Source organism: Micromesistius poutassou, assembly GCF_964030765.1.
Source record: "Micromesistius poutassou genome assembly, chromosome: 14".
Lineage (NCBI taxonomy): Eukaryota > Metazoa > Chordata > Actinopteri > Gadiformes > Gadidae > Micromesistius > Micromesistius poutassou.
In genome coordinates this window covers 1,028,140-1,053,374 of record NC_140284.1, presented here as the reverse complement: position 1 = coordinate 1,053,374, position 25,235 = coordinate 1,028,140, and the positions used below count along the sequence as shown (strand labels likewise).

Below are 25,235 nucleotides of genomic sequence, written 5' to 3'. Positions count from 1 at the left end.
GGGAGGGAGAGATAAGGGCTTTTGAAGAATCAGGCACCATTCTTCGCTGCATTTATCAGTATAATCTTTCAGACCGTGTCAAAGGCTTTTGTTTGCATAAGTTTTCTTCAAGCTCTTTATCAACAGTCTGTATGTGTGTGTGTGTATGTCTCTCTCTCTCTCTCTCTCTCTTCCTCAGTGATGGTCTATCCCTCCGTGCCCAGTATGTGTGTGTACTTGTATGTGTGTATGTGCGTCCAATGCTGTGCAGCGCTACAGGCTAGTGTGGGATCAAACACCTGTTTGGGTCTCTGGGACTTTGCTTACAGTGCATTTCAGCTGTGTCATCAATGCTGTCCTGTGTGTGTGTGTGTGTGTGTGTGTGTGTGTGTATGTGTGTGTGTGTGTGTGTGTGTGTGTGTTTAGTAGGTCATGTGCACGCATATCTGTGTGCAGCTGTATATGTGTATTATCAAGTTGTGCATTTTCTCCAACTTGATACAGGTGTGTGTGTGTGTGTGCCTGTGTGTGTGTGTGTGTGTGTGTGTGTGTGTGTGTGTGTGTGTGTGTGTGTGTCTGTGTGTGTGTGTGTGTGTGTGTGTGTGTGTGTGTGTGTGTGTTTATTGGGGGTGTCAATGCATGGGGGACATCCCAACCCTCCATTCCCTGAGTGCTTGTAGCTTAAGGATTGTTGATCTTAACCAGACCGTGGCTACACTATGTCTCAGACACAGAGGTCAGCGACCTCACTAGCTGGAATAACAACAGGACATCAGCCCCCGCCCTCCCCCCACCTTCCCCTCCCTACCACCACCAGCACCACCAGCACCAGCACCACCAGCACCACCAGCACCACCAGCACCAGCAGCACCAGCACCAGCAGCACCACCTCCGCTGGCTGTTTGAAGGGTCCCTAGAGAAGCCCCCTCCCCCTCTCGTTCACTCCAGGTCCATTTCCGTTCGCACGCTGCCGCAGGTCCACAGGCTTCACCGTCCAGTGTTGGGCCTGAAGGTCGTGTCTTAAGGACCCCGATGGAACGATGGAACTTTCTACGACAGAAAGCCGGTCGGAACTCGCCAACCCACGAGTCAATCCGTCCTGGGAATTCCACCTTCGGAAAATCTCCAATGCCAGTTACTGATACGGCCACTAGAGGCTGCTACTGGGAACACTTCCACTGCCAGTTGTTAATACACTAATTGATGACCAAGAGGTGTACAACTATGTGAGCACACACACACACACACACACACACACACACACACACACACACACACACACACACACACACACACAGCAAATTACCCAAAAAGCCTGTCTGAATCCCTTTTCACGTATGACCGGATTCACCTACCCCCTACCTAGCTGGATGTGTAACTAGGATGATGTGACTTGTCTATGTCAGTCATAAATGATTGTGTACTAAAGGCTATATTTAACGTTAATGGAAGGGAGACCCCCTTGTACAAAGCATGAGACATGTGAGTGAGGGCAGAAAGCTGAGGCTTTAGGCTCCGTGCCTAATGCCTGTGTTGTCGTTGGGCAGCAGCCTTCCTGTACACGATGACCACTGTTCTCAGTCTGTCCACCTGGGCTTCTGTTACCTGGCTTTTGTTGTCCAGGGTGGCGAGGTGGAGAGGGTGGCGCTGGAATCCTAGTCTGTTCTTAACGAAAACCTCATGCCTTAACTTAACTTAAACCTTATTTATGACATAAACGTCACGCCTTTCTGTCAACATTACTGCTAGTATTTACTTTTTGGAACACTTTTAACCAGTGCGTCCACTGAAGATGTCTCTATTTATTTTTAGGTAGACTACCTGTATGAGACCTAACTGGTAGACCTGATAAGTGGCTTTGAACCCATTGCCCCATGGCAGAGATTTAAACGCCCGCCCCTAACCACTAGCAGTGTATTCCTACGGGTATACACATTTTTGTAACTATAGCATCGACATTATTTTCCATCAACGGGTTCCTGCAGTATGCATCATGGAGTTCTGCTGATGTACTAAACGATACAGCTTCCGTACCGCTGCTGTTTATCACTGTATTGAGCACACAGGTACAGAGACCTGTGGGGGTGGCACACGGATGTGACGGAGCAGGGTCTTTGTTATAAAGACATGTCCCCTCTCAGCAGAAACACACTACTGCAAAGAGTGGCCTCCACAGGAGCCTTGTGTGGGTGGCTGTGCACGTGGGTTTGTGTGTGTGCGTGCATGCATGCGTGCATGTCTGTCTGGGGGGATGGGTGGGTTGGTGTGTGTGTGTGTGTGTGTGTGTGTGTGTCCAAGAGGTCGTGTTGGGTGACTGGGGGGGTTGGTAGGGTCTTAAGTGCAGAAGATAACGAGGGCTTAAATGCTGATGAACAAGTGGACAGAATGTGGCTGGCATCTTTTCAATAAAACAAAATGAGCATAAACGAAGGACTGATTGGGTATGCTGGCATTTGAAGCGGGTAATGGATAGAAATACATTTGTCAGAGGAGTGCCTGCACTGAAGTGCCAACCCTTCCATCGAGTGCACAGGTTCTATTCAGGGTACTTTTGTTCCCATTGGATTTCAACGGGTGCATTACGGTAGCCAACAGTCATGTAAGATCTTTGATTTCGCCTCAAACTCTCAACCTGTACGATTGAGCTAAGTGTGTGTGAACTCTTAAACTCATTGTGTTTACTGGTCTGGGCTTTTAATGAAGTGTGTTCGTAACACAATGGATATCAAGAACCACCAAGAGAAGGAGAGGTTGGCTATGTTGCAGTACAATCACTTGTGTTTCGATACGTTTAACACTGTGAAGTGTGCATACCTTCCAGGGGTCTTGACTGTAATTGCTAGTTTAAAACCGGGGACCTGTCTCTCTGTCTGTGTGTTTCCTGAGGTTCACAGGGCCCGTGGTTAAGCTGGGGCGCTCGGTCGATGAAATGCCACATTGAGGCCTAACACTGTGAGGTATTTTCTCAGCATTGTGATCCTAGCAGATTTGCTGTGTCAAAATGGCCAAGACTTTGTCACTCAAGTCACAGAGATGAAAGAGCATCCATCCTGGTCCAATTTGTGTCAATCCCCTTGTCAGGTTTTCCTACAGACAGTCAAGCCTCTTCCTGGTGCTCCTCCTTTGACATGGTGACAAGAGCGAGGTGGGGATATTCCTGGCCACCCAAATCTTTTCTGACAGATTGCCTACCTCTGTAAACATTACCCCCCTCATTGACTTCCATTCCACCCAGACACCCTCAGGGACTTTTTCCTTTCTTCAAAATAACTCATTTGTGTTTGTCACTGTTGTTGAAATCCCCAGATGATGCGGTTCCTGTGCCTGCCGTGGTGGTTGTTGTTTACCGTCGACTCAGTGTCTTTGATTACTGGTTTTTATGGGTTGTTAGGCGTTTGAAATATCACGAGTACTTAAAGACTAGAGGGAAAGGAACACGGTGAGGGAGGAGGGATGGGTTCAGGGTGAGGGAGGAGGGATGGGTTCAGGGTGCGGGGGGGGACTCTCCACCGGAGATGCAGAAGGGAGGGCCGGCTGGAGCAGGATGTTTCCTCAACTCCCCTGGTACATCTCACCTGCAACGGCAGCAAGAACCAGCTATTACTGGCTGGTATGGCATTGGCTCGCTGACAAAACGATGCACTGTATTGTTTTGTATTATTCTACTTATGCTGGTAGTATAATAGCATTATACTATAGCCTCATTTTAAACATAGCTTTTCTCCATCCATTTCGCTCTTCATCTTTTGTACTACAAACAAAAGCACAGGGCCTGACGCCCCAAAGCTTCCCGTTCTTGATTCTAAATGTTCTCGTCCTCCTCCCCTTTGACATCCAAACAAACAACCACATCTTTCCGAATGGGGTCACCGGGACCCCCAGTGACCCCTACACTATGCAAAGGAGGACCCCCCCCTGGTCGTACCCCCCCCTACCCCCGACCCCCCCCCCGTTGAACCAAAGAAACATCTCTGTTTAAACACCCCTCCTCCACCACCACCACAAATGAACTGAGAGAAGCTGTCCATCAACAGGTGCCGTCGCAGATGGACCGCGCCGGCCTTTCTCTTTAAGCCCACTGATATCAGAGGACGGCTCGCCGCCGACCCCTGGTCCTTTTATCACTAAGCCGAGCCATCAGCAGACGTCGAGGGTCTCTGTCAACCGGTCTGCGTAGAAAAGCCCGCCGGGACAAGACACTGAGCCCTGGATTATGGTCCGCTCCGACCACAGACGGGGGAGAGCCCACAGCAAACAGGCTACAAAATGAAGTGTGCGGAGGAAGTGTAAAGATTTGATGAAAGGGCCGTGCGGTCTGGGGGAGAGAGACACCACCCCAGGGCGGAGAGACACCACCCCAGGGAGGGCGTTTTGTCTACACCGGGGTGAAGGCAAAACATTGTTCAACGCTTTTGTGTGTATTTCTCCACATTCCCAACCCCGACACAGACATCACAGCGCTCTGTGCCTTATCGATCGTGACTTCTTATCTTTGTTCTTCATTCCCTCGGGTTCCCGTCTCAGTGTGTGTGGAGCAGAGCTCCATGCGGATCCCGGGGCCCTCCTCCCTCTAGGGGTCTTGTTTCTAATCATGTTTGAACTCACTGAATAAGTCAAGGAGAACCAACTGCCCACAGCCCCCTCCTGCTCTCTCTGTAAAACAGTCAAAGGGAAGAAGAAGCCCTTCTTTTCAGCGCTGTGACAAAAGGAGAATCAGGGAGGAGGAGGAGGAGGAGTCGGAGGAAAAAAATATATTACTGGGGAGAGCCCAAAAGGAGGGCACCTCCCCCCCAGTGCCTCCTCTACTCTCCCTGAATGAAGAACCTCTTCACTTTTACTCCCTGCCTGGCCCGGGTGCATGTGTGTCTGAGCCCCTGTGAATGTGTGTGTGTGTGTGTGTGCTGGAGAGAACGGGACTCTGTAGCTCAGCTGGGATAAAGTGTGTGCGCGTGTGTGTGTTGGTGTGTGTGTGTGTGTGTGTGTGCCGGTGCATGGTGTGGAGAGGCAGTGGCCTTGTGGCTGTGTTCAGAGTCCACTCCCGTTGCTCATTAAGCCGGTAGGATCCGTTCCAGCACGTCTGAGATGAGGCTGGAGCTCCAGGCGCTGCTGCTGGCGGCCCTGTGGACGGCCGGCGGCCACGCGTGGTTCTGGAATGAGCCTGAGCCAGCCACACTGCCGGCCACCACGCTGGATCCTCCAGAGGGTTCTGCTGCCAACCCCACCGGGACCGAAGAACCAGAGCAGCCAACGGAGGAGAGCGCTACAGGTGTCGGAGCAGAGGTGGCCGACGTCGCAAATGGGATCCGTAAACTGGTGGCGACTTGGGAGCCGACGACGGAAGCGCTTCAGCTGACCACCGTGAGGCCCACGCCCCTACCACAGGAAGAGGCTTCCCAGCCGGAGAAAGAGGCTTCCCAGCCACAGGATAAGGATTCCCAACCAGAGGATGGGATATCTCAACCAGAGGATGGAGGATCTGAAAATGTCACCTCTGGCGTTCCAACAGACTCAGAGAAACTGGGTAATGGTTCCTCATCACCTGAAGGTATGGGTTTTGGAGCATCTGATCCTTTGACCTTTTCAGGAAAGCCCTCTGCATATGAGTCTGAAGTGGAATCTGATTTACAGAGAATACAACAGAGAGAGGAAATGCCTGCTTACCATAAAGAGTCTGTAGTTGAGAGTTATGGCAGTGCACTTGCTGGGAGAAATGCTGTACAATTGGACCCTCGAAAAATTAGCAGTAAAAGACGTAAGCGACAGCGTAATGATTCAGTAGGGAACCATCAATATTACAATCTGTCTCTTGAAGAATTCAACAATGTTGTAATAGTTAGCAAAAACAAAACTCAATCTAGTCTGAATATCAGCCAAATTGACTCAACCGAAAACACTGTCTTTAATGATTTACTAACCCAAATTATGAATCAAAACTCAACAGCAAGCAACACAAAAAATGTAGATCACATAGAGCAAACCTTTCAGTTAACTCCTAGTCCATCTCCATCCTCTCAACAACATGGTGCTAGCCAAGCCAGTCAGATAATGTTGACAAATCAAACTCCAATTACCTCTGAAACTAATCACTTAAACCTTCAACCCACAGAAGCTAAAGACAGATCAATAACAACCCCAGTATCCAGAACGACCCCTTCGCCACGGCCCACCCAGGCATCAGTCACTAGCGGGGCATTGGTGACCAATCAATCATACTCAGTCGATCCCTTTTTAGACGCTATCCACACACCAAAGACCGGCCACCAGCGTAGCCTAGCCGCTCAGAAACCTGTTGCTAGCCCAACAGCCGTATCCAGCCTGGCTCCTCTTGAAAGCAAAAAACCTGCGACTGAGACACCGCTGGGGGCGGTGGGGGCGGGGGGGGGGGCGCCCCAGCACTGCTTGTTCCCAGAAACCACCCTTCCTTTCTGCTCCTTCAATGGCCGGGACAGCTTTGCAGTGCCCAATCACTTCAACCATAGCTCCGTAGAGGAGGTCCGAGCCCACGTCAGCCGCTGGGCGTGGCTGCTGCGCTCCCGCTGCCACCAGAGCTTGGAGTGGTTCTTTTGCCTGCTGCTGGTGCCGCAGTGCGGCCCCGGGGCCCGACGGCCCTGCAGGAGCTCCTGTGAAGTGTTGCGGGACAGTTGCTGGACCATCCTGGACGAGGGGCGGCTCCCGGTGGAGTGCCACACTCTGCCCGACGACCGGGACCCCGAGTCCCGGTGTCTGTCCCTTAGTAACCAGAAAGGTAACCCGCGGGCGGGGTGGATCCCCTGTGTCCGGAGCAGGGGTCCGTTCTGAACCAGGTTGTTTAACCAGTTTGTCGCTCAACCCCCAAGCCTAAAAACACCCCCAAAAAAACACCTCCCCGGTTTGTCTGGCTCTGTCACCCGGCTCCTTCATCCCCACCAAAACGTCACAAGTTGATACTTCTTAGCCGGGTTTCCCTGCATGGCGAGACGGGAACGCTTTGCATTTGTATTTCATTCTTATGGAGCAAAATACATCAGCTTAACAAGCATGGCCTAAGCGCTACCTGCGGTGCTCACTGGCTACCCTCAGAGCATGTCAATGTTTCCCTTGTACTTCCCTTGCTGCACGTGATCGATTTTACACACACACACACACACGCACACGCACACGCACACACACGCACACACGCACACATGAAATCGAGACTCTAGATTTCATGCTGCTTTACTTCAACTAAGCATGGAATGATTTTTTTAATGCATAGAAGCGTCTACTGCTGTCCGTAGTGGAGAGAGTTGGTTTGTTGACAGCAGCTTTTTAAAGTAAGGTAACGTTTCAGATTTTCCCTGGCACTCATGGATGTGAATTGAATAATTGAATAATTGATTACGTTAAGCAGCCCTGGAATTCCAAACAAATTGGTTAACCCCTTTCGAACCAAAATATATGTGCCTCTTTAAAAGGAAATGATTTATTCAGAAAAAAGCACATGTGGACATTAGTAGTTATTTGACAGATGTGTTTATGTTTCCTACACACTATCTCCTCTCCTTTGGCATGGAAGTGTTCATATCTCAATGACAATGGTTTGCCTTGCCTTTGTAAACGTTTTCTTGTTGATTGTAATGAATTGATTATATTCATGTTTTCATTTGTGGTTTACTATGTAAACAGTGGAAACACAAGTCTGATTGATGACTTGAATTGAAGCTAATGACGTTGTGTAGCTAACGCCTTGGCTTGTGATGTTTGTTATGGTTCTGTTCCCAAGACCTCCCCTGCGATACGATGCAAGAGAAAACAGATCCATTTGCCTCAATCAAGGGAAATATTCAGTTTATCATAAGATGCAAGCAAACAAAAACAATCTTTACCATAACTATAACCGACCACATGCTATAGTTTCCAATCCTGGATGCTCAGTCTGTCTTTCTGTCTGTCTTGATGTCTGTCTGTCTTTCTGTGTCCTGTGTTATCAATGGAATTACAAACGTTGTCTTTTTAGAGCTGTGTGACAGCGCTCTGCTATTGACAGTTTAAAGTGGACCAGATAATCCATATCTGGTTAGGATGGCCTGGCCACAGAGCGCGCCCTATCGCTCTTAGATTAGTCTAAGAGTAGCCTTTGTTTGTTCGTCCAGTGAGGACACCTTCAAGGCCGGGTGGAACCACTCCAGCTCGGCTTCCCGTCAAAAGGTTCTAGGTTCAAAAAAAATAAGTGTGCGTGTTATCCCCATGGTTACCACCCAAGCCAACTTTGTGATACTTTTTTGGTACCTTCGTAGTGTATGAGCGTTATAGTGATCGATGTTGTATATGAACTGCTCCACACACCGTAGCATTATGCTATAGGTGTCGGGGAAGCCTAACCCTCACTCCTACGTGGACAATAAATAAACCGCCGCTCAGACATACGTCAGTGGGTATGTGGGTCTATATCAATACAACCAAAGGGTAAATGAACACACAAGGCTTATGAACATGACCTGCTGTAGCCACCGTGTTCAGTATGAGCAGTAGCTAGGCGTGAAGGGAAGCATTCTGGGAATGTCGATGAAGATTCATCACCCGACACCACACCAACCCTGGGGCTGATGAAAGTCCTGAGCTCCGGTTCCTATCTTCACCCCCTGGGGGGAGAAAGTACTTAAGAATGAACCAAGCAGCGGCATCACGGTACGTCTGGTTTGGTGCTCGGTCTCAGTGACACCGAGGTGAAGGATTCATTGGTTATCCGTCTTGTAAACCGCTGGTGGCTAGACGGAAACGCTACGCCAGTCTCGAACATATCATTTGACAAACCTACCCACTCTAAAACATCTGGTATTCTTCATCGGAGGCAATTTTAGGTGTAGCTAAATTTTGAGATACAAATGAGTTATGCCTGCTATAGTGTTTCACTTTGTGCCTAATAAATCTAATGAGGTATCCAGTATTGAGGTGGACAGGGTTTGAGTCCCAGCCTACAGCTTCTGGTTTCCCAGTCGGCCTTCTTGAGGCCTATCCTCTATCTGCTCCTTAATGACATAAAACTGCTTTGGGTAAAGTGCCAAAGTGTTCTGTTACAAGCAGGCCTGACTCTGTTGCGTGGTTACCCTCCTCTGTTTGGGTCTCTCACACGACCCTGATTTATTAAACCCACCGGACCAAACCAGGAACTACTGATTGACTTCTGCTGATTGACTTCATGCTGTACTTTAAAGTTGGCTATTCACATGCAAAAATGCAAAAAAGAGGCCCGGGTTTCTATTTGAGTGACCCGTTTAACGTAATGAACAGAGCGAGTGGGAGAGAGAGAGGATGTGTGGTCATAATGTCCAGTGAACTGCAGCGACCCGTGTCCACAACGGTAAATTCTTAACTGTGGTAATGGGTTTGGGGGCCTGGGGGCGTTTGGCATTCAGGCCAATGAGGTCACAGCTCAGTGGGCTGAAGTGTCACACAACTCTGGTCTAGGGTTGAGCTCGCTCTGCTCCCTGCCTGTTAGGCCCTGGTAAGGTTATCTGAAGAGATTTGGTGGCTAGGACTAGAGCTCTCTTTCTAACTGAATATGTGCGCGCGCGCACACACATGCACACATGCACACATGCACACGTACACCCGCACACACACACACAAGCATATACACTTTCACACACACGCGCACACACATATACACTGACACGCGCACGCACACACACATGCGCACACACAAGAACATAGAGTGACCCACGCACACACACACACACACACAACCTTCTCCAGTCACAGATCCATGCCTTGGATGGCTCAGCAGACACTTCTCTCCACTATCTGAAGTCACATTTTCTTCATGTTGGAGTAGGACAAAGGTCTTTTTCTATTTATGACGCATAACCCCCACCCTAATGTTTTGAGTACCAATCCCACCTCTTCATTCATGACCCACCAATCATTGGGCTTGAGTTATAATCTTTACTCAAAAGATTTTTAGGGTCCACATGTGTGTCCATCATTTAACAATTTGTAATGGCAAGGCTATTCCAGTGCACTTTATGGCTCATTGCAGATACATCCCATAATATACATGTGCATTTGCGGGGGTTAGTTCCTGTCCGTGGGAAGATGGGGACGATATTGAGTGCTTAGTGAGAGGTCTTTGAGATGCTTGAGCTCTTACAATAGGGAAGGGACGGGGCGGGGGGCACCCTGCTGGCATGACAGAGGATTGTTAGCAGACAATAGCCCTTTTAATTATGTATTTTTTTATACTTATATCCATGGTTGCCAATCCTGTCTGTGAAATATGAAGTGTAATGGGATACATCTGGGTATCTGTTATTATGGTGATGAATAGAAACACAGTGGGCTATTTAGCATGCACCATTACCCGCTGTCGGAATGAGATGAATTCAAAAGGAAATCTCTGCCTTTGTTTATGAAATGCAAAAAAAATATAGCACCAACCAGGCTGTCTGGAAAAAACACAATAGAGCAATTGAGTAAAGCGAAAAATCATGGCTTTCTTGTGCCGGTCTCGTTATAGTCTTAAGCAGTGTACACAGTGAGTTTGTATCAGTGTACTTACTCCCTCACCACTGATTATCTCAACCTGGTCTCCCAAAGAGTGAGTGTTGCTATTACATCTCATGACATCTAAACCCCACGCTGGCACCGCCACGCCTGCGGGAGAGTTCTGCCAGACAAACAATCTGTTGGCAGACCGGCAATCCCAATTATGGACACAAAGTACTCTCAAGTTCTTCTGGGCCAGAAACCCATTGCAATCCTCCATTCCCTGGTGTTTGGTAATGCGGCAGAACGAGAAGGAATAAGTCCTAACAAAGCTTCCTTTGAGTCTCTATATTGCTGCTTTGTTTGATTAATACCATGTTCTCACCCATAGGCTTCTTTTCATCCTGACTAGGCCTATCTGTAAGCATATGTATTGGTTTGGTATGTAGAACAGCCTTCTTCTTCATGCCCTTCTTGGTACTTCTTGGGAGGGAAGGTTTAGGCTGTGTGTTGTGGAACTTCTTAATTGTTGGAGAAATTGAGTGTAGATGAGTTAAGCACTTTGTCCTTGAGATTAAATCTCCACAGCTGGGATATTTTCTTCCAAGGCACTTCCAAGGCCTCAGATGGGCTTAAAGTCAGCACAGATTTTCTCTTTGAACACTGAGTTATGTTTGCTTGTTTTGTGTTGTTTTATTAGAGACACTTTCATATTTCTAAGCATAGAGATATTTCAATACACTTTTATTGTTATCCAGAGACTTCAATTGTAATCAAACAAATACCCTGCTTCCATGCACAGAAGGTATTCATTTAAAGTCTTACTAAAATGTTCAGACTGTTTACCGCCTGCATATTTGTGCTGAAAGATTCCCTGAGAACCAAAGTTCAGTGAGGTCAGTGTTCAGTGCTGACTGTGGCTCTACGCTATAAAACATGGTCAGCTCTAATCGGCTTTCACCATATCAACTGACCCCAATCGAGATGATTCCTCCTAACCTTGTAAGCGGGATAAAAAAATGTTATTTATAATTTTAATGGGGAACATGCCAAGAGCAAGCTAAGTCATCTTGTGACTAAACGTAATGGTCTCTACTCGAAAAGAATCCCTTTGTTTTAGGTGCTGACAGGCTTCGGGCACTGCACATGTTTCAAGTGTTATTCAACTATGGGATAGTTATTCAACTTTGGTGTGCAGTAATGAACAGTCACCAAAGAAAACACAGAAACACAGGTCAAGACCAATACTTTTAATGTCAGAGAAGGGACTATTGCCCTTGTTGTTTACCTTGTCATTTTGATATGTGACCAACTAGCCATTACAAACCACCAGGTCCTTCACCCCAACGCCAGATGTTCCCCATTTTCTCAAGGCCGGTCCTACAATGCAGACGTTTCTAATGCCAGCATTGGAGGCCCTACAGATTTTCTTTTCTGATTACTGATTTCTATACCGCTCAAAATAAGTTAGTTATTTGGCAGCAGTAAGCCTCAAGGTCAGATATCTTATGCTGCTTATACTCTGTAGACAGCTAAGTCACTCCTCTACCGCTTAACATATCAAAGAGTTGAATGAATATGGCAGTATATCTTCTTTGGTTGGTTAATAGCTTTCCAGACAAGAGAAGCTGGCGCCATAAACCTAGCCAGCATCTATTCACCGACACGTCTTTGGTCCTCTCTCTCTAATTGGCAGAGAAGACCATTTTATGAAAGTCTTTGGTTAACAAAAGCTTTTTGAAGGAGCTGAGTTTAGATGGATCTTAAAAATGCTAATGTTGGAACTCTTTTTTGTTGTCGATAACAACTTGTTATTTTGTGGTTGTGCTTTTGTTGACTTTTGACAACAAGAAATTTCACAGGAATCCACAAAATTGTTAGTCTTGAAGCTGGTCAAATTTGATCGTTGTGCTCTTTGATGAATCAAAGCTACAATGTGGTACATTGACCCAGAGGAATTGCAATGGGTACTGCTGTCCAAACTCACAACGTTAGAGAGAGCTGTCTGCGCCTGCCCCTCCTCCCCAGACTCGAAGCTCCTGCTGGGTGCCAGGTTGAGGACTAAGGTCGTATAAGTCTTTTGTTGGCATAAACCTTTCTCTAATATTTAATTCATTTTATTCTGGTTTGCTTTGATATTGCCGCTTAAATGAAGTCCTACAACAGGCATTACATGTTGAACGTAGCCCAATACAACACATCTGGATAGCATGTACACTATGTTCAGTAATTAGGGGTGTGGGTTTGAATTCTTAGAACACAGACAATCGTTCACACACACAAACACAGCAGTCACACTTACTTAAGACTTAAGTAAGTTAAGACTTAGTAGTGTTGCTGAAGATACAGTTGTAATAGCGTCTATAAAGAATGCCTCAGCTTCAGTTTGTTTGGCGGATGGGGAGGGGGGGGGGGGGGATGCACTGGCATTTCAGATGATCCAGATGTTGATGTCTCTCGTTCAGTTGGTTCACCGGGGTTTTCACACAGTGTTGCGACACGTTGAACCAAACCACCGTTGATCCAGACGTTTTCTTTCCAGATCAGTTGAGCCTGGCATGTCAACTGTGACATTCGAGGCATGGGACATGACTCCCCGTAATGGAAGGCATTTCCGACTCGCATGACAGTGGCTACATTTTTGTCAAAGTTTGTCTTCTTTTTCCTTTTTTTCAAGTCTCTTCAGGTCAGGATTATAGAGTGAGGGGAGTGTGGGGAGGCTGTGGGGGGTGGAGGTGGGTGGGTGGTGGTTGGGTGTGAGTGGGTGAAAGACACAGGGGCCTGTGTAGACTTGCCAATTACAAGCTGTCAGAAGACCCTCCAGGCTGCCTGATTCTTACCTTATCGGAGTCAACATCTGGTGGGAAGGCTGCAAGACACAATTTATTACCACATCCCACAGAGTGAAGAGAGGCATCTTCTGGAGTAGTATTTACTTTTTATAATGGTCGGAAAATTATATTTATGATACACAGATTATATACTCAGTATGTATCTTGAGTTTGCCCTCTGTTCCCAGGGACGAAAAAATGTACAGAAATCTTGAGGAAATATTTGATGCTGTTTATTTTAAAGCTGTTCACAAAGAGGCCCCCCGGGCCTACAGGTCCAGGTCAGTATATTTGAGTGTTTGTCTCTAAACAAAGCCACCTGTAGCACATGGAGATCTGACCACTCACATCCGTCTGCGATAGCTTTGAACAAAGCAGTTGAGCTGCTTGATCAGTCATCGTACTGCAGCATCACTTCAAAGGCCCGTGACGTATTTCACCTGGACAGTTTCGTCCTTTTGTTGAAACAAATGGAAAACCCATACAACAGTATTTGTCGTTACACTTTGGCTCTTTGTCCTCTGTGTATTTCCAAAACATTTCTGAGTACTTGGAGCAGGTCCTTGGTAGGGGTCGTCCAGGGTAACCCGAGCCTCAAGGAGGGCATTCAGAGGGACCCATCTGCTGGCCCCTGTGTCCCTGGACGGACCACGCTCAGCAGATGTCGTGGAGAGCAATGACTCAGGCTGTAGGGAATGCAGCATGAGAATTGAATATGCTGGGCTTACTACAGGTTGTTCCTTGTAGTGCGGTTGGCTCATGTACGGTTTATAAATGGACATGAGCGTGTTATTAGTAACATGTTTAGGTCAATTGATTGCGTCACAGTGGTTTTTATTGAGTATTTAGTGTACATGAATGTTGAGCAGTTAAGTGGAAGTTAAGTCAATTTCCATGTTAATTCAAATCAATCGGCCAATTTCTGCAGACTGGACTACACTAGACTTGTATACTCAATGTGTTTGGGACTTGTGCAATCATACTTGATCAGATATCAGGCGGTCACTGCAAAATGTCAACACTAGGTTCTTTGAGCTCAACAAACTGCATTTTTCAGCCTACATACGATGATAATTGTGTTTGAATCGGTCCTGGGCTGGAATCCCCCTCATCTCCCTTGTCAGTTATGGCTCATTGCTGTGGGTTTCGGGTGGGTGGGTAAGAGGAGGTGAGACACGAGCTGTAAAAGTTTTTTTTCCTTTCCTTTCCATGAAATTGATACCTCCAGCTATAGCGATCTGCTTTTGTTAGTCCCAGGAAAGGCATCGTTCATGGTGTTTTTTCTCCACGTTTGGAGACATTTTTGTATGTTTGATAGCCAAGACTGTGTTTTTTTGTGTCAGCTGATTTTTTGGGCTGTTTGCATTTAGTCCTCTTTGTTTCTCTGATGGCTAGCCTTCCAAAAGTAATGAAGTAACTTCATATGTGTTCATCAAATCATGACATATCTGTTTTGTTCTGTTCTGTATGCTGTGTGAATTCACAGTTGCAAAAATATCTGTGGATTATGTTTTGTGTTTTTCATGATGGTTATCAAGTGATTAAACACAGATCCTTTGATTAGAAAATGTCTTGAAAAACATTCTTCTGACCTGCACCTGACCTTGTGTTACAACAGTGACCTTGTGTTACACAGTGACCTTGTGTTACACAGTGACCTTGTGATACACAGTGACCTTGTGTTACACAGTGACCTTGTGATACACAGTGACCTTGTGATACACAGTGACCTTGTGTTACAACAGTGACCTTGTGTTACACAGTGACCTTGTGATACACAGTGACCTTGTGTTACAACAGTGACCTTGTGACAACAATCACCCACTCCAGTCACCCAAGTGCTCACACACCCACAGACTAATACAGACGGGGGGACTAACATCATTCCCTGAGATGCAGCCCTCCCTGTAATAAACCTTCATCACCCCTGATCCCCCCCTGATCCACGTTCTCACCTCCTGCTCCTCCTCCTCCTCCTCCTCCAGACGAAAGCGGGGTGACCCTGCTGCAGCTCATCGGGGACCCCCCCCCCGACGCCATCACCCAGGTCCCGGGCCCCGACAACAACCCCAGCTACGTCTTCGGCCCCGACGCCAACACGGGCCAGCTGGCGCGCGCCCACTTCCCCAGCCCCTTCTACCGCGACTTCTCCCTCAGCTTCCACCTGAAGCCCAGCTCGGAGCGCGGCGGCGTGGTGTTCTCCATCACCGACGCCTCGCAGCAGGTCATGTACGTGGGGGTGAAGCTGTCGGCGGTGCAGGGGGGCCGGCAGAGCGTGGTGCTGTACTACACGGAGCCCGACTCGGAGGAGTCGTACGAGGCGGCCCGCTTCACCGTGGCGTCCATGCGGGACACGTGGACGCGCTTCTCCCTGGCCGTGCAGGACGAGAAGGTCACCTTCTACCTCAACTGCGACATGGAGCCCCAGGTGGTGCGCTTCGAGAGGTCCCCCGACGGCATGGAGCTGGAGGCCGGCGCCGGCGTGTTCGTGGGCCAGGCCGGGGGCGCCGACCCCGATAAGTTCTTGGTACGGGGTTTGAATGTGTTTGAGTGTTGGGTTACGACGCGGTGACGGCACTCGATGGCCTAGTGGTTAGGGTGTTGATGCTGAGTAGGTTCTGGGTTCACAACCCGATGTCTGCTGTCTCTGTCTGCCTTAAGCAGGATCCCCTTACCCCAACGGCCCCCTTAAGGACATGTAACTTAACCATTATTCACTAATTACTTTGGATAAAAAGGTTTTATCCAAATGATTTAATATGTGAATTAATTAATGATTGACCAATTTGCGTTGGTGAGTCAAAGATAGTCAAATGATTGGGTTCAAAATTGACATGTTTCATATGGGATATAATATTATCTAAACATCTTTATATACATGTTTATGTATATATAGAGGAATGTAACAAAAATGGAAAAGGAAATTCTTTTTTGGGACGTATATGGTTAAATAAATCGGTTTGTCGGTCTTCAGAGTGGTTAAGAAGCGATGCAGGATTTCATCTCATAAATTGCCAGCACCTGAATGATAACTATGTAAAAAAAAAAGGTGATTTGCTGCTATCTCCTAGTGGTTTGAGTAGACTCAAACTAATTGCTAGCTCTCACAGTGTGGGCTGCAATTATCCCCTGCTGCTCTGACTGCTGTCCAGACCAGGAGCTGACCCCGACCACCTTTGACCTGGTCTGTGAGTTGTAAACTCAGGGAGACAGGTGCTCCATGACCCCTGGGTGGACAGACCTATTGGCAGAATACCCCCGGGGTAACGTTAGACTGGACTGGATTCTAAAACGAACCAGACAACCAATTAGATTGTGTAGAACAGAAGCAGCAGTATTATGAAACCAAGACGATGAGATGCCTACAAGCTGTAGAGTGAAAACTGTATTTGCTCCAACACTAATGCCAAAGTTATTTTGCCTGCGCATGTAGCGCACTCGCATGCTGTTCCTTGATATGTTATGTTGTTTGAACCTCGTTCCATTCCATGGTACCATAGTCCCCACCATGATGTCAGCCCGTTGCTGGTGGAATGCCCCAAAGCCCTGGTGGAATTAGTGATCGCACTAAAACCTCTCTGTGCCCACCAGCACTGTACATGTGCCCCTCACGTGTGAATGCCAAAAATATGCGTAATTTTTAAATATTTCGTTAGTTAAGATATACTTAATAAATCCCTAACCTCTAACTCACATTAATCACTAAATGGTATTATTGAGGCTGTTACATATACCAGTAGTTTTAAGATTGAAAGTAAATGTATTTAATGCTGGTACTTATTTGTTCTCGTATTGTCTTACAAATATTCTATAACCCGTGATTATTAGTCATCTGGACTTTAAACTTGCTTGAATCCCACCCCAGAGCTAAACAGGATCTACCAAACTGCAGGAGCCAACATCTCCTTCTTTATATTAGGTTTGCTCTTAGCTCTTGTTTATAACCTCGTTGACCCGACGTGCCCTATAGAGTCCATGCTTCCAGGTTTTTCTCATGCAAAGTTCCGGAGTTTAATCCCGCAGTACGTAATAACACAGAGCTTAGCACACAGACCAGCTTCCCAGGACTCCCAGAGTCCAGCTGTAACTCTGTCGCCCTCCTCTCGTGGACTGTGTCACGTCTTGTCAATTGAATTTCACTTAATCACTTCATGGCTGGCCGAAGGTTGTTCTTTTTCGTGGCTAAATATTTATGTTTTGTATTTATACAAGCCAAGTCATTCCGGTCAGGACTTTTATTTTGGCGCACAGAAAAAGAATAGAGCACATTTGACCATTTGTTTTTCTGGTCATCCTTTAAACAGCGTATGTAAATCCCCTCGCACTACAACCCTACTACTACAACTTCCCACATTTCCCATCTGGGATTAATAAAGAACATCGCACCACACAATTCTTTCTCTTCAATTAAAAAAATGATGAATTTGAGTCCAAGTCAGATGATTGAAAACTCGGGTCATTTAGGCCTCCCTGTTGATGATGAAAGTCCTCTTCAAGCGTTGTCTCATGATGTTAACATGGATGACCTCCGACAAGCGGCTCCAACTAATCACCCTGGGAAGCATTGGCATCCCGCCACAATGTCCACAATCTGATTGGGCGGCAGATTGCATTAAGGCATGTAATTGGGCGTGGGGGTTTCCCGTTAAGAGACTACCATGAAACCTGTGCAGTGATGACCTGTGGCGTCGCCCGGGCTCTGCCGCTGCCTTCTGTCTGTAAACTGTGGACATGACTGAAGCCCTCTCCACGTGTTGAGTAACAAAGTAGCAGGCATGTACCACTGGAATGTGCTCCTGAGACACTGTGTACATACTGTCAGTAAGACGTCTGTGTTAGGAATGAGCGATTGACTACGTGCGTGTGTGAGCGTAGTTATCGGATAGAATGTGCAATGTGATATCCACTGTACATCTTTCACAATGCGTTGGTTCTGTTGTTGATAATGTGTGTGTTCAGGGGGTGCTGGGCGAGCTCCGAGTGGTAGGAGACCCCCGCGCTGCCGAGAGGCTCTGTGAGGAAGACGAGGACGACACGGACGTGGTGAGTGGTCTGAAGGCTGAACTGACAGATTACAGATTACAGGTTTATCATGTGATACTGGGGGCACATATTGTGCACAAATATTAACTGAATATAAATGGTGTTGAATCAGAAAAATAGTTCTGCAAAAACAACTCAACGTTTTGTATCCAATAATGTCATTGTCACACTCCAAAATATACAGTATGTGAACTAGAGGGGTACAAATAGAGACATGTCACATTCAATCCATCATCACGTCCTCTAGAGTAATCGTGAAACATTAGGTTACAGTTGAATCTCCTATATATATATATATATATATATATATATATATATACATGGATAAACACACAAAAAATGAAGAAAAGAAAAACAGTCTACTGAAATAAAAAAAAGTCCACTCCAAACACAAAGACACAATTACAAGCAAACACAGGTGCACCAAACAACAACAGTTGACTCCACAAAGCTTAGCCCAGCAGCTGTCGGCCGCTAAACCCGCCCAACACCAGAAGGCCTTCATGACTAACTGATCAAAGTCTAACGATGTTGGACCTTTCTCCACATCGTGATCTGCACAAGCTGTTTTTATTAAAAAGCAGAAGAAACATTAAGGGTCATGCCCCTTAAATCTTAATTCATGTCGTTATCCACGCTGGTTTTCTAGGCTATATGGACTGTATATTGTGTGTTTAGCATAGCACCATCGTAGCATCATATACACCGTTTTTAAATGCTAAAACTGTTGTTTCTTGTTCTCAGGCTTCAGGGTTTGGAAGTGGCTACGGAGAGGCTGAAAGAAGTTCCCCAACGGTAGGAACCCATGTTATATACAAATTGATATTAAGTTTGCAGTTTGCAAAAAAAAATAATAATAATAAAAATATATATATATAAATATATTATCAGTTCACATAACATTCACATCTGTAATCATTTGACCAAATCATTGGGGATATGCTACTTTTCAAGACATCATTTTGAATTGATATTAATTGTCCCTTTGAGACAGGTCATTAGCATTGCTTGCTCAATGTTTGTTGCAACATTTTGGAAACAGACACAACAAACACACACACCGTTTATAAATCAGCTCTTTGTATTCCATCAACATGACAGTTGAATTAATTTGAGGACATGGGGACACTTGGGAACATGACTTACCCTGCGCCCGATCTCCCCGGCCTCCAAGGGGATTAGAAAGCGCTGCGTGTGGATGTCTGGAACAGTGAAAAACGGATCTGGTTCATATGCAAGTAGGCAGAAATTATCCCTGAGAGTTGCAAAGAGTATCCCCTTGACATCCTCCGTAGGAAACGGCCCCGCCGCTTGAGGAACGCAGGGAACCTCGCTAGACATTGAACAGACACTTTGTACCTTCATTGTGTGTGTGTGTGTGTGTGTGTGTGTGTGTGTGTGTGTGCACTTATCTGTGTTTCATATTTGGCGGCCTTTGTAAAACTTTCAGCCAGGGCCCAGTAGTGCTTGACCCTCAGCAGCTGGGGCCAACCTTAAGCTAAATCTACTCTTAATATATCTAGAGAACTTCTATATTAAAATACTAATTAATGTCAAGATAAAGTTTTCACACATGGGTTTTGTTGTGATTGGTCAATGAGTGAGAAGCTGTCTATAGATCACGGTGATCTTCTGAAGAGCTGGAGTGAAGCCCAGCAGACAGACTAGAGGAACGCTGTATGACCACATTACCCTGAGGCATGTGACTGACGCCATATATAGACACAATTATAACACACGATGAAAGGAAGTTCAGTGGAAGGTATGGGCTGTTAGGGGGGGTTCTGTGGTGAGCGAGACGTTTAGACCGACCATGATAAGGACCAATCACACGGCGGGACTTATTCTATGACGCTGCCAGATGCCTAGCATGTTTCTCACCGTACGGATGAAAGGCCATCGTGCGTCTCTAGCATATAGCTCCTCCTCCTCTGTACCTTCTATCTCCTAATCTTCCTCTTTGTTCGTCATCTGTTTAACTTCCCACTGATTTAATTTTTTCCTATTTCCATTTACTCTCTTCTTTTCCTTGGCGTCCCTAAACAGATTGTTAGTGAGGCCTGTTGCCGTTTCCATCCAACAGGAGAACTCTTGGCCTGTGTTCTGTCGACTAGAAGGCAGAATACTGTAGTGGCTAGGGTGGAAGGGTTCTGGGTTTGAAGCCCACTGTCCACAGTAAGCTGTAGGCATCCTTTAGCAAGCTGCACAAACCCCTACCCCTACCTGTATGGTTCAAAATAAATCCCCTAACAGGGCATCTTGTATAAAGGCATCTGTTAGATGACTATATCGTCCGTACATTGGGTTAAAACGGAGGTTCAGTGGGGTTTGGCTTACAGTCTATCCAAGCCAGGCCTGTGGCCAGCGTTTCAAATCTGTTTCCTTAATTGTATTCACTTCGCTGTTTCTCCAATCACCATCAAACCACCGTCCAACATATCGGAGCACACCTGGCCAATGAATCACGAGTGATGACGGGGCGCTGGGCTCGGTGGCGTTAACAGCCAGTAGCAGCTCCTTACCTCAAGGATAACCCCCGATAGAGCGGAGACGAGACTGAACGCACGGAACGAAAAGGGTACAGGAAAGTTCTAACCTTATTACACCCACAGGAGGGGGGGCCATCAGCTCCATCACGTCATTCAACAGGACTTTCCATCTTCCCACCACAGACATTTAGGGCATCTGAAAACAGCGCTGTAAACAGGAAACAGCTGGAATCCAACAACCAGCTATCTCCTGTTTCCCTCTCACGGTGTTTTGTGGCCCGGGGGGGATCAGACCCACGGGCTGAGCAGGTCTGTAGTGGCTGCGCTCTGAAGGCAGGTCCGGGCAGAGTCCCCTGGGAGAGGGTTCGTCAGTGTGCTGTAGCCACAAGGGGAGGCGGTGGTGACGGACAGGACCGTCCTGAGTGTCTTATCTTTCCACTGGCAGCCCTCCACCTGGGAGGGGACGCTAGAGCAGGGGATGATCCACATACTGAGGGGATTAGGGGAGTCCAGGGAAATACACTAATTAAAGGTTTTGTGAAGCTGTTAAAGTGTCAGTACATGTCAACATGGCATTTGATCAATAGTTCATCGTGTATTTTATATTTGATCATATTAGAAATATTTTTTTTATATTAGAAATATCTTTTAATCTCAGAGGGAGGTAAGAACACAAAGGTGTTATTCACCTCAGCCTCAAATCAGCTGTCGGAGCGTTTGGGTCTGCAGATCCAACACCCCAAATATCATGTTACCTGCGAGCGATGGAGCCAAACTGATCTGGATGATAAGCTCTTTATCTTTGTTTTTGTGTCATTTCTGGTGTGAAACTGGAATGTTGTCTGGCATTATGTAGTGTTGCTGACAGTTGCTGACAGTTCCCATCTTCTAGACATTGTCTTCCTAACAGTTGTTCATGAACAATTAATGTCGTCACAGTGGTCGACAGATTTTCCTACTAATATATAAAGAAATAAAACACATCATTCCTCCCTAGAAACGACCTCCTTACCGTCCAACGAGTAACAAGCACAACTTCTGTTACAGAAATGAAAGAGGTTTAACTCCATCAACACTTGGTATTCAGGATGGTGCCATCCCTCTCCCTCTCTGATCTATGGATGAATGCATCACGACACCGTAGTTACCACAGCTCCCCCCAACAACACACACACACGCACACACACACACACACCCCAGCACAGTCCGCCTGGGACGGTCCCTCCAAATTCTTTGCATAGTCCGGGTCACACAACACAATAGCGAGGAGCCCCCTCCCCCGTAGAGGGACCTAGTTAATTATTAACTCTCTCTCCCCCCTCCCCTCTCACATTTCACTCTCCCCCCCCCAGTCCGAGATTCCTCAGGTAACAAAGAGAGGTGGGTCGCTGGGGAATGAGGTCAACAAGGGGGTTATGCGTGGCCCCTCCCCCTTCTCCCACCAGGGTCACCCCTCCTCCTCCTTCTCCTCCTTCAATCATTCATTCATTCATTCATTCATTCATGAGTTAATTCACAAAGTCACGAGTAACTGTTTTTTTCTCTCTCTCTCTCTCATTCTCTTTCTCATGCTGTCTCTCCAGCTGTGTTTTTTTGTTATGGCTGAATGTCATCTGATTTGTTTGTCTTTCTTTGAGACCGTGGACAGCCACACACAAACACACCCACGCACACACACACAGAACCCCCCGTCCCTTTCCTGACGCCTGACATCATGTGACCCACATGAAAACTTGGATGCACTTTTTTCGGGAGTTGCTTTTTTCGATTAGTCAAGTTCTAGCACAGAGATTTATATATACATATATATATATATATATTAATATATACAGTATATATATATGTATGTGTGTTCATCAATGTCATTTGTTCCTAAGGAGCCTGTCAAAGTCATGCAGACAAAGGGAAGTCACACACTGGGGCGGGGGAGCTAAGGGGTCTGCCAGCGATGAGCCCAACGAGAGCTGAGGACCAATAACTAATCCACACATTCAAGTGTTGCTTCCCTCAATGCATGCTGGGTTGGTTTTATTGCACATGTTCATTCAGACAAAACGACAAACAGACTATTGGGCGCTAGGGCAGATTTAAACCGCAGAGAGATGCATATTCATTAGTTACGAAAGTGGTTGAAGAACAAAAAGTAACAGTGTGGGTTAGTGAACCCAGACTGCAGACTTCAGACTTCAGTGCAAATGTCCTCAGGCCACATTGCACATGAGTTTAACTCTGGACGTCACACTAGGTACAAGTGCGTAATAAAATGCCGGAATGTAGACACTTTGCTGTGTTTAGAGACCCTGTTGTTTATGTGAAATAGGGTCCAATAGAAAATCCCATTTCTTGGTGTTTAAGCTAATAGTTTTTCTCCGTCTTGTTTGTGTGTATATTTGGTTCTTTCCTCCAGGCCACCCCGCCGGCCTCCGTCCCCATCCAGCAGCCCCCCGTCACTAGGCAACAGGAGGTGTTGGTAGAGAGACAGACCGGTGAGTGAATCAACGTCAAAATGACAAACGCTGGTGTTTGTATAGCTGATCAACCAAAGACAACAAACTGACAGAAAATATATAGATCTACACTCTATACTGTACCTGTGTGTGCATTATCTGCACACACACAGGCACGCACACACACACACACACACGCACACACGCATGCACGCACGCACGCACGCACGCACGCACGCACGCACGCACACACACACACACACACACAGTACACATGACTGTTATTACATGGCCTATTTGATGAATGTTTACCCATGAGAAAGTCTGAAAAAAGGCTTAATTTTGGATTATAAAATGTGTGTGTGTGTGTGTGTGTGTGTGTGTGTGTGTGTGTGTGTGTGTGTGTGTGTGTGTGTGTGTGTGTGTCTGTGTGTGTGTGTGTGTGTGTGTGTGTGTGTGTGTGTGTGTGTGTGTGTGTGTGTGTGTGTGTGCGCGTGCGTGCGTGCGTGTGGCACCATCTAGTGGACAACTTCAGTTATAGTATACTGAATGATCCTTACTGCCATGGCAGGTGTGAACAAAGCAAACCGTGTGATTTTGGATGATTTCCATTGTTTCTTCCAAATGTTGAATGTTCCTCTGTGTTCATTTAATGTAACCCCAACATCACTATAGTATGGTATTGATAATACTTAATGCATACAGTATATTTAACAAAAAGCACAACTTTGACCAAAACTACCTCATACCTTAAATTACAATAATATACATTGAGTAAAAAAGTTAAAAACAAGCGTTTCATCTGCCGTCAATCTCCTCACCCTATCATCCACCAATAGACCCTTTACCTCCGCAAAAGGTTTATTTTCTTTGAATTTTTATGCAAAACCATCATGGCAAAAATACAACGCAGATTTTGGATTCCTAATTTGTACAACCCGGAAACACAACCAAATAACCTCAGAAAATATTTTAATAACATCACAATGCTTGACATATGTAAATACGTATATATATATATATATATATATATATAAAACTATAAATCCATGTGCTGTGTGTAGCGAGTGACTCCCACCTGGTGCAGGCTGCCTCCAGCGCACATCTCCCTGGAACCGCAGGTGGGTGATGAAGAGACCATGTAGAGAAAAGACCAGCGAGGCTGCATCCCTGTGCTCTGCTTGTCTGTCCTCACCCTACTGGTTTCATGCCCTTCCTATACGGAGCGCTTGTAGTCCCAATATGCTCTCTTCTACTCTCCTCTGCCTCGTTGGGTTTCAGCAGGTGGCCATGAGATCAAATATAAATAACATTGCAGCAACAATATGGTTTCGATATACCGGAAAATAGGACATTAGACAGCTGAATTAAAATACCAAATACATAGTTTGTAACACATTACAGTTGGGAAGGCGGTTCTTGAACCAAAGTACTTCCAGGTGCAAATTGACTTTCGCATGTCGAGTAAACGTGATTGGATCTTGAGATAATTGACTGATCTGCATAGGATGTGAATCACAGCGCTGCTGGTCCTCTTAAGCTCTGACACCGGCTTGTGTGCAGCTGTGGAGTTTTCCGTGGAGAAGCGGGAAAACGAGTGGGGGAGCTTTGTCTGTGCAGCCCGGTGCATGCAGGTGTGCGAGCGGGGATGTAATAATAGCTTTGACCTCCAAGTCTTCTCCTGACGATAAATTTCCACCGCCAAACTCTGGGCTTTCTCTCCATCTCTCTCCTCGGCAAACAACAACAACAACAAAAGAGCCATTTCCTTATTCCTCAGGGGCCGCGGGTCCTGGTGCTGTTCTGCTGGATTCATGATGCTGGTCGTCCATCATTTGAATGGAATCTCTTACTAACGCCTCCCCTCCTCCCCTCCTCCCCTCCTCCTCCTCCTCCTCCTCCTCCTCCTCTCCTCCTCCTCCTCCTCCCCTCCTCCCCCTCCTCCCCTCCTCCCCTCCTCCTCTCCTCCTCCTCCTCCTCCTCCTCTCCTCCTCCTCCCCCTC

At 46.6% G+C, this 25,235-nt stretch overlaps 1 protein-coding gene across 1 annotated transcript in view; it reads left to right on the top strand.

Annotated features, from left to right (window-relative positions):
* The window catches only part of col18a1a (collagen type XVIII alpha 1 chain a), a gene marked incomplete at its 5' end in the record, with an annotated part of 57,922 nt that overhangs the window by 8,916 nt on the left and 23,771 nt on the right, over window positions 1–25,235 (top strand). The window contains 6 exons of the mRNA XM_084478853.1: window positions 5,033–5,524; window positions 6,212–6,724; window positions 15,239–15,780; window positions 18,213–18,296; window positions 19,041–19,091; window positions 23,193–23,271. Of these exons, the coding sequence (XP_084334979.1) occupies window positions 5,033–5,524; window positions 6,212–6,724; window positions 15,239–15,780; window positions 18,213–18,296; window positions 19,041–19,091; window positions 23,193–23,271 (1,761 nt within the window). The remainder of the gene's footprint in view (window positions 1–5,032; window positions 5,525–6,211; window positions 6,725–15,238; window positions 15,781–18,212; window positions 18,297–19,040; window positions 19,092–23,192; window positions 23,272–25,235) is intronic.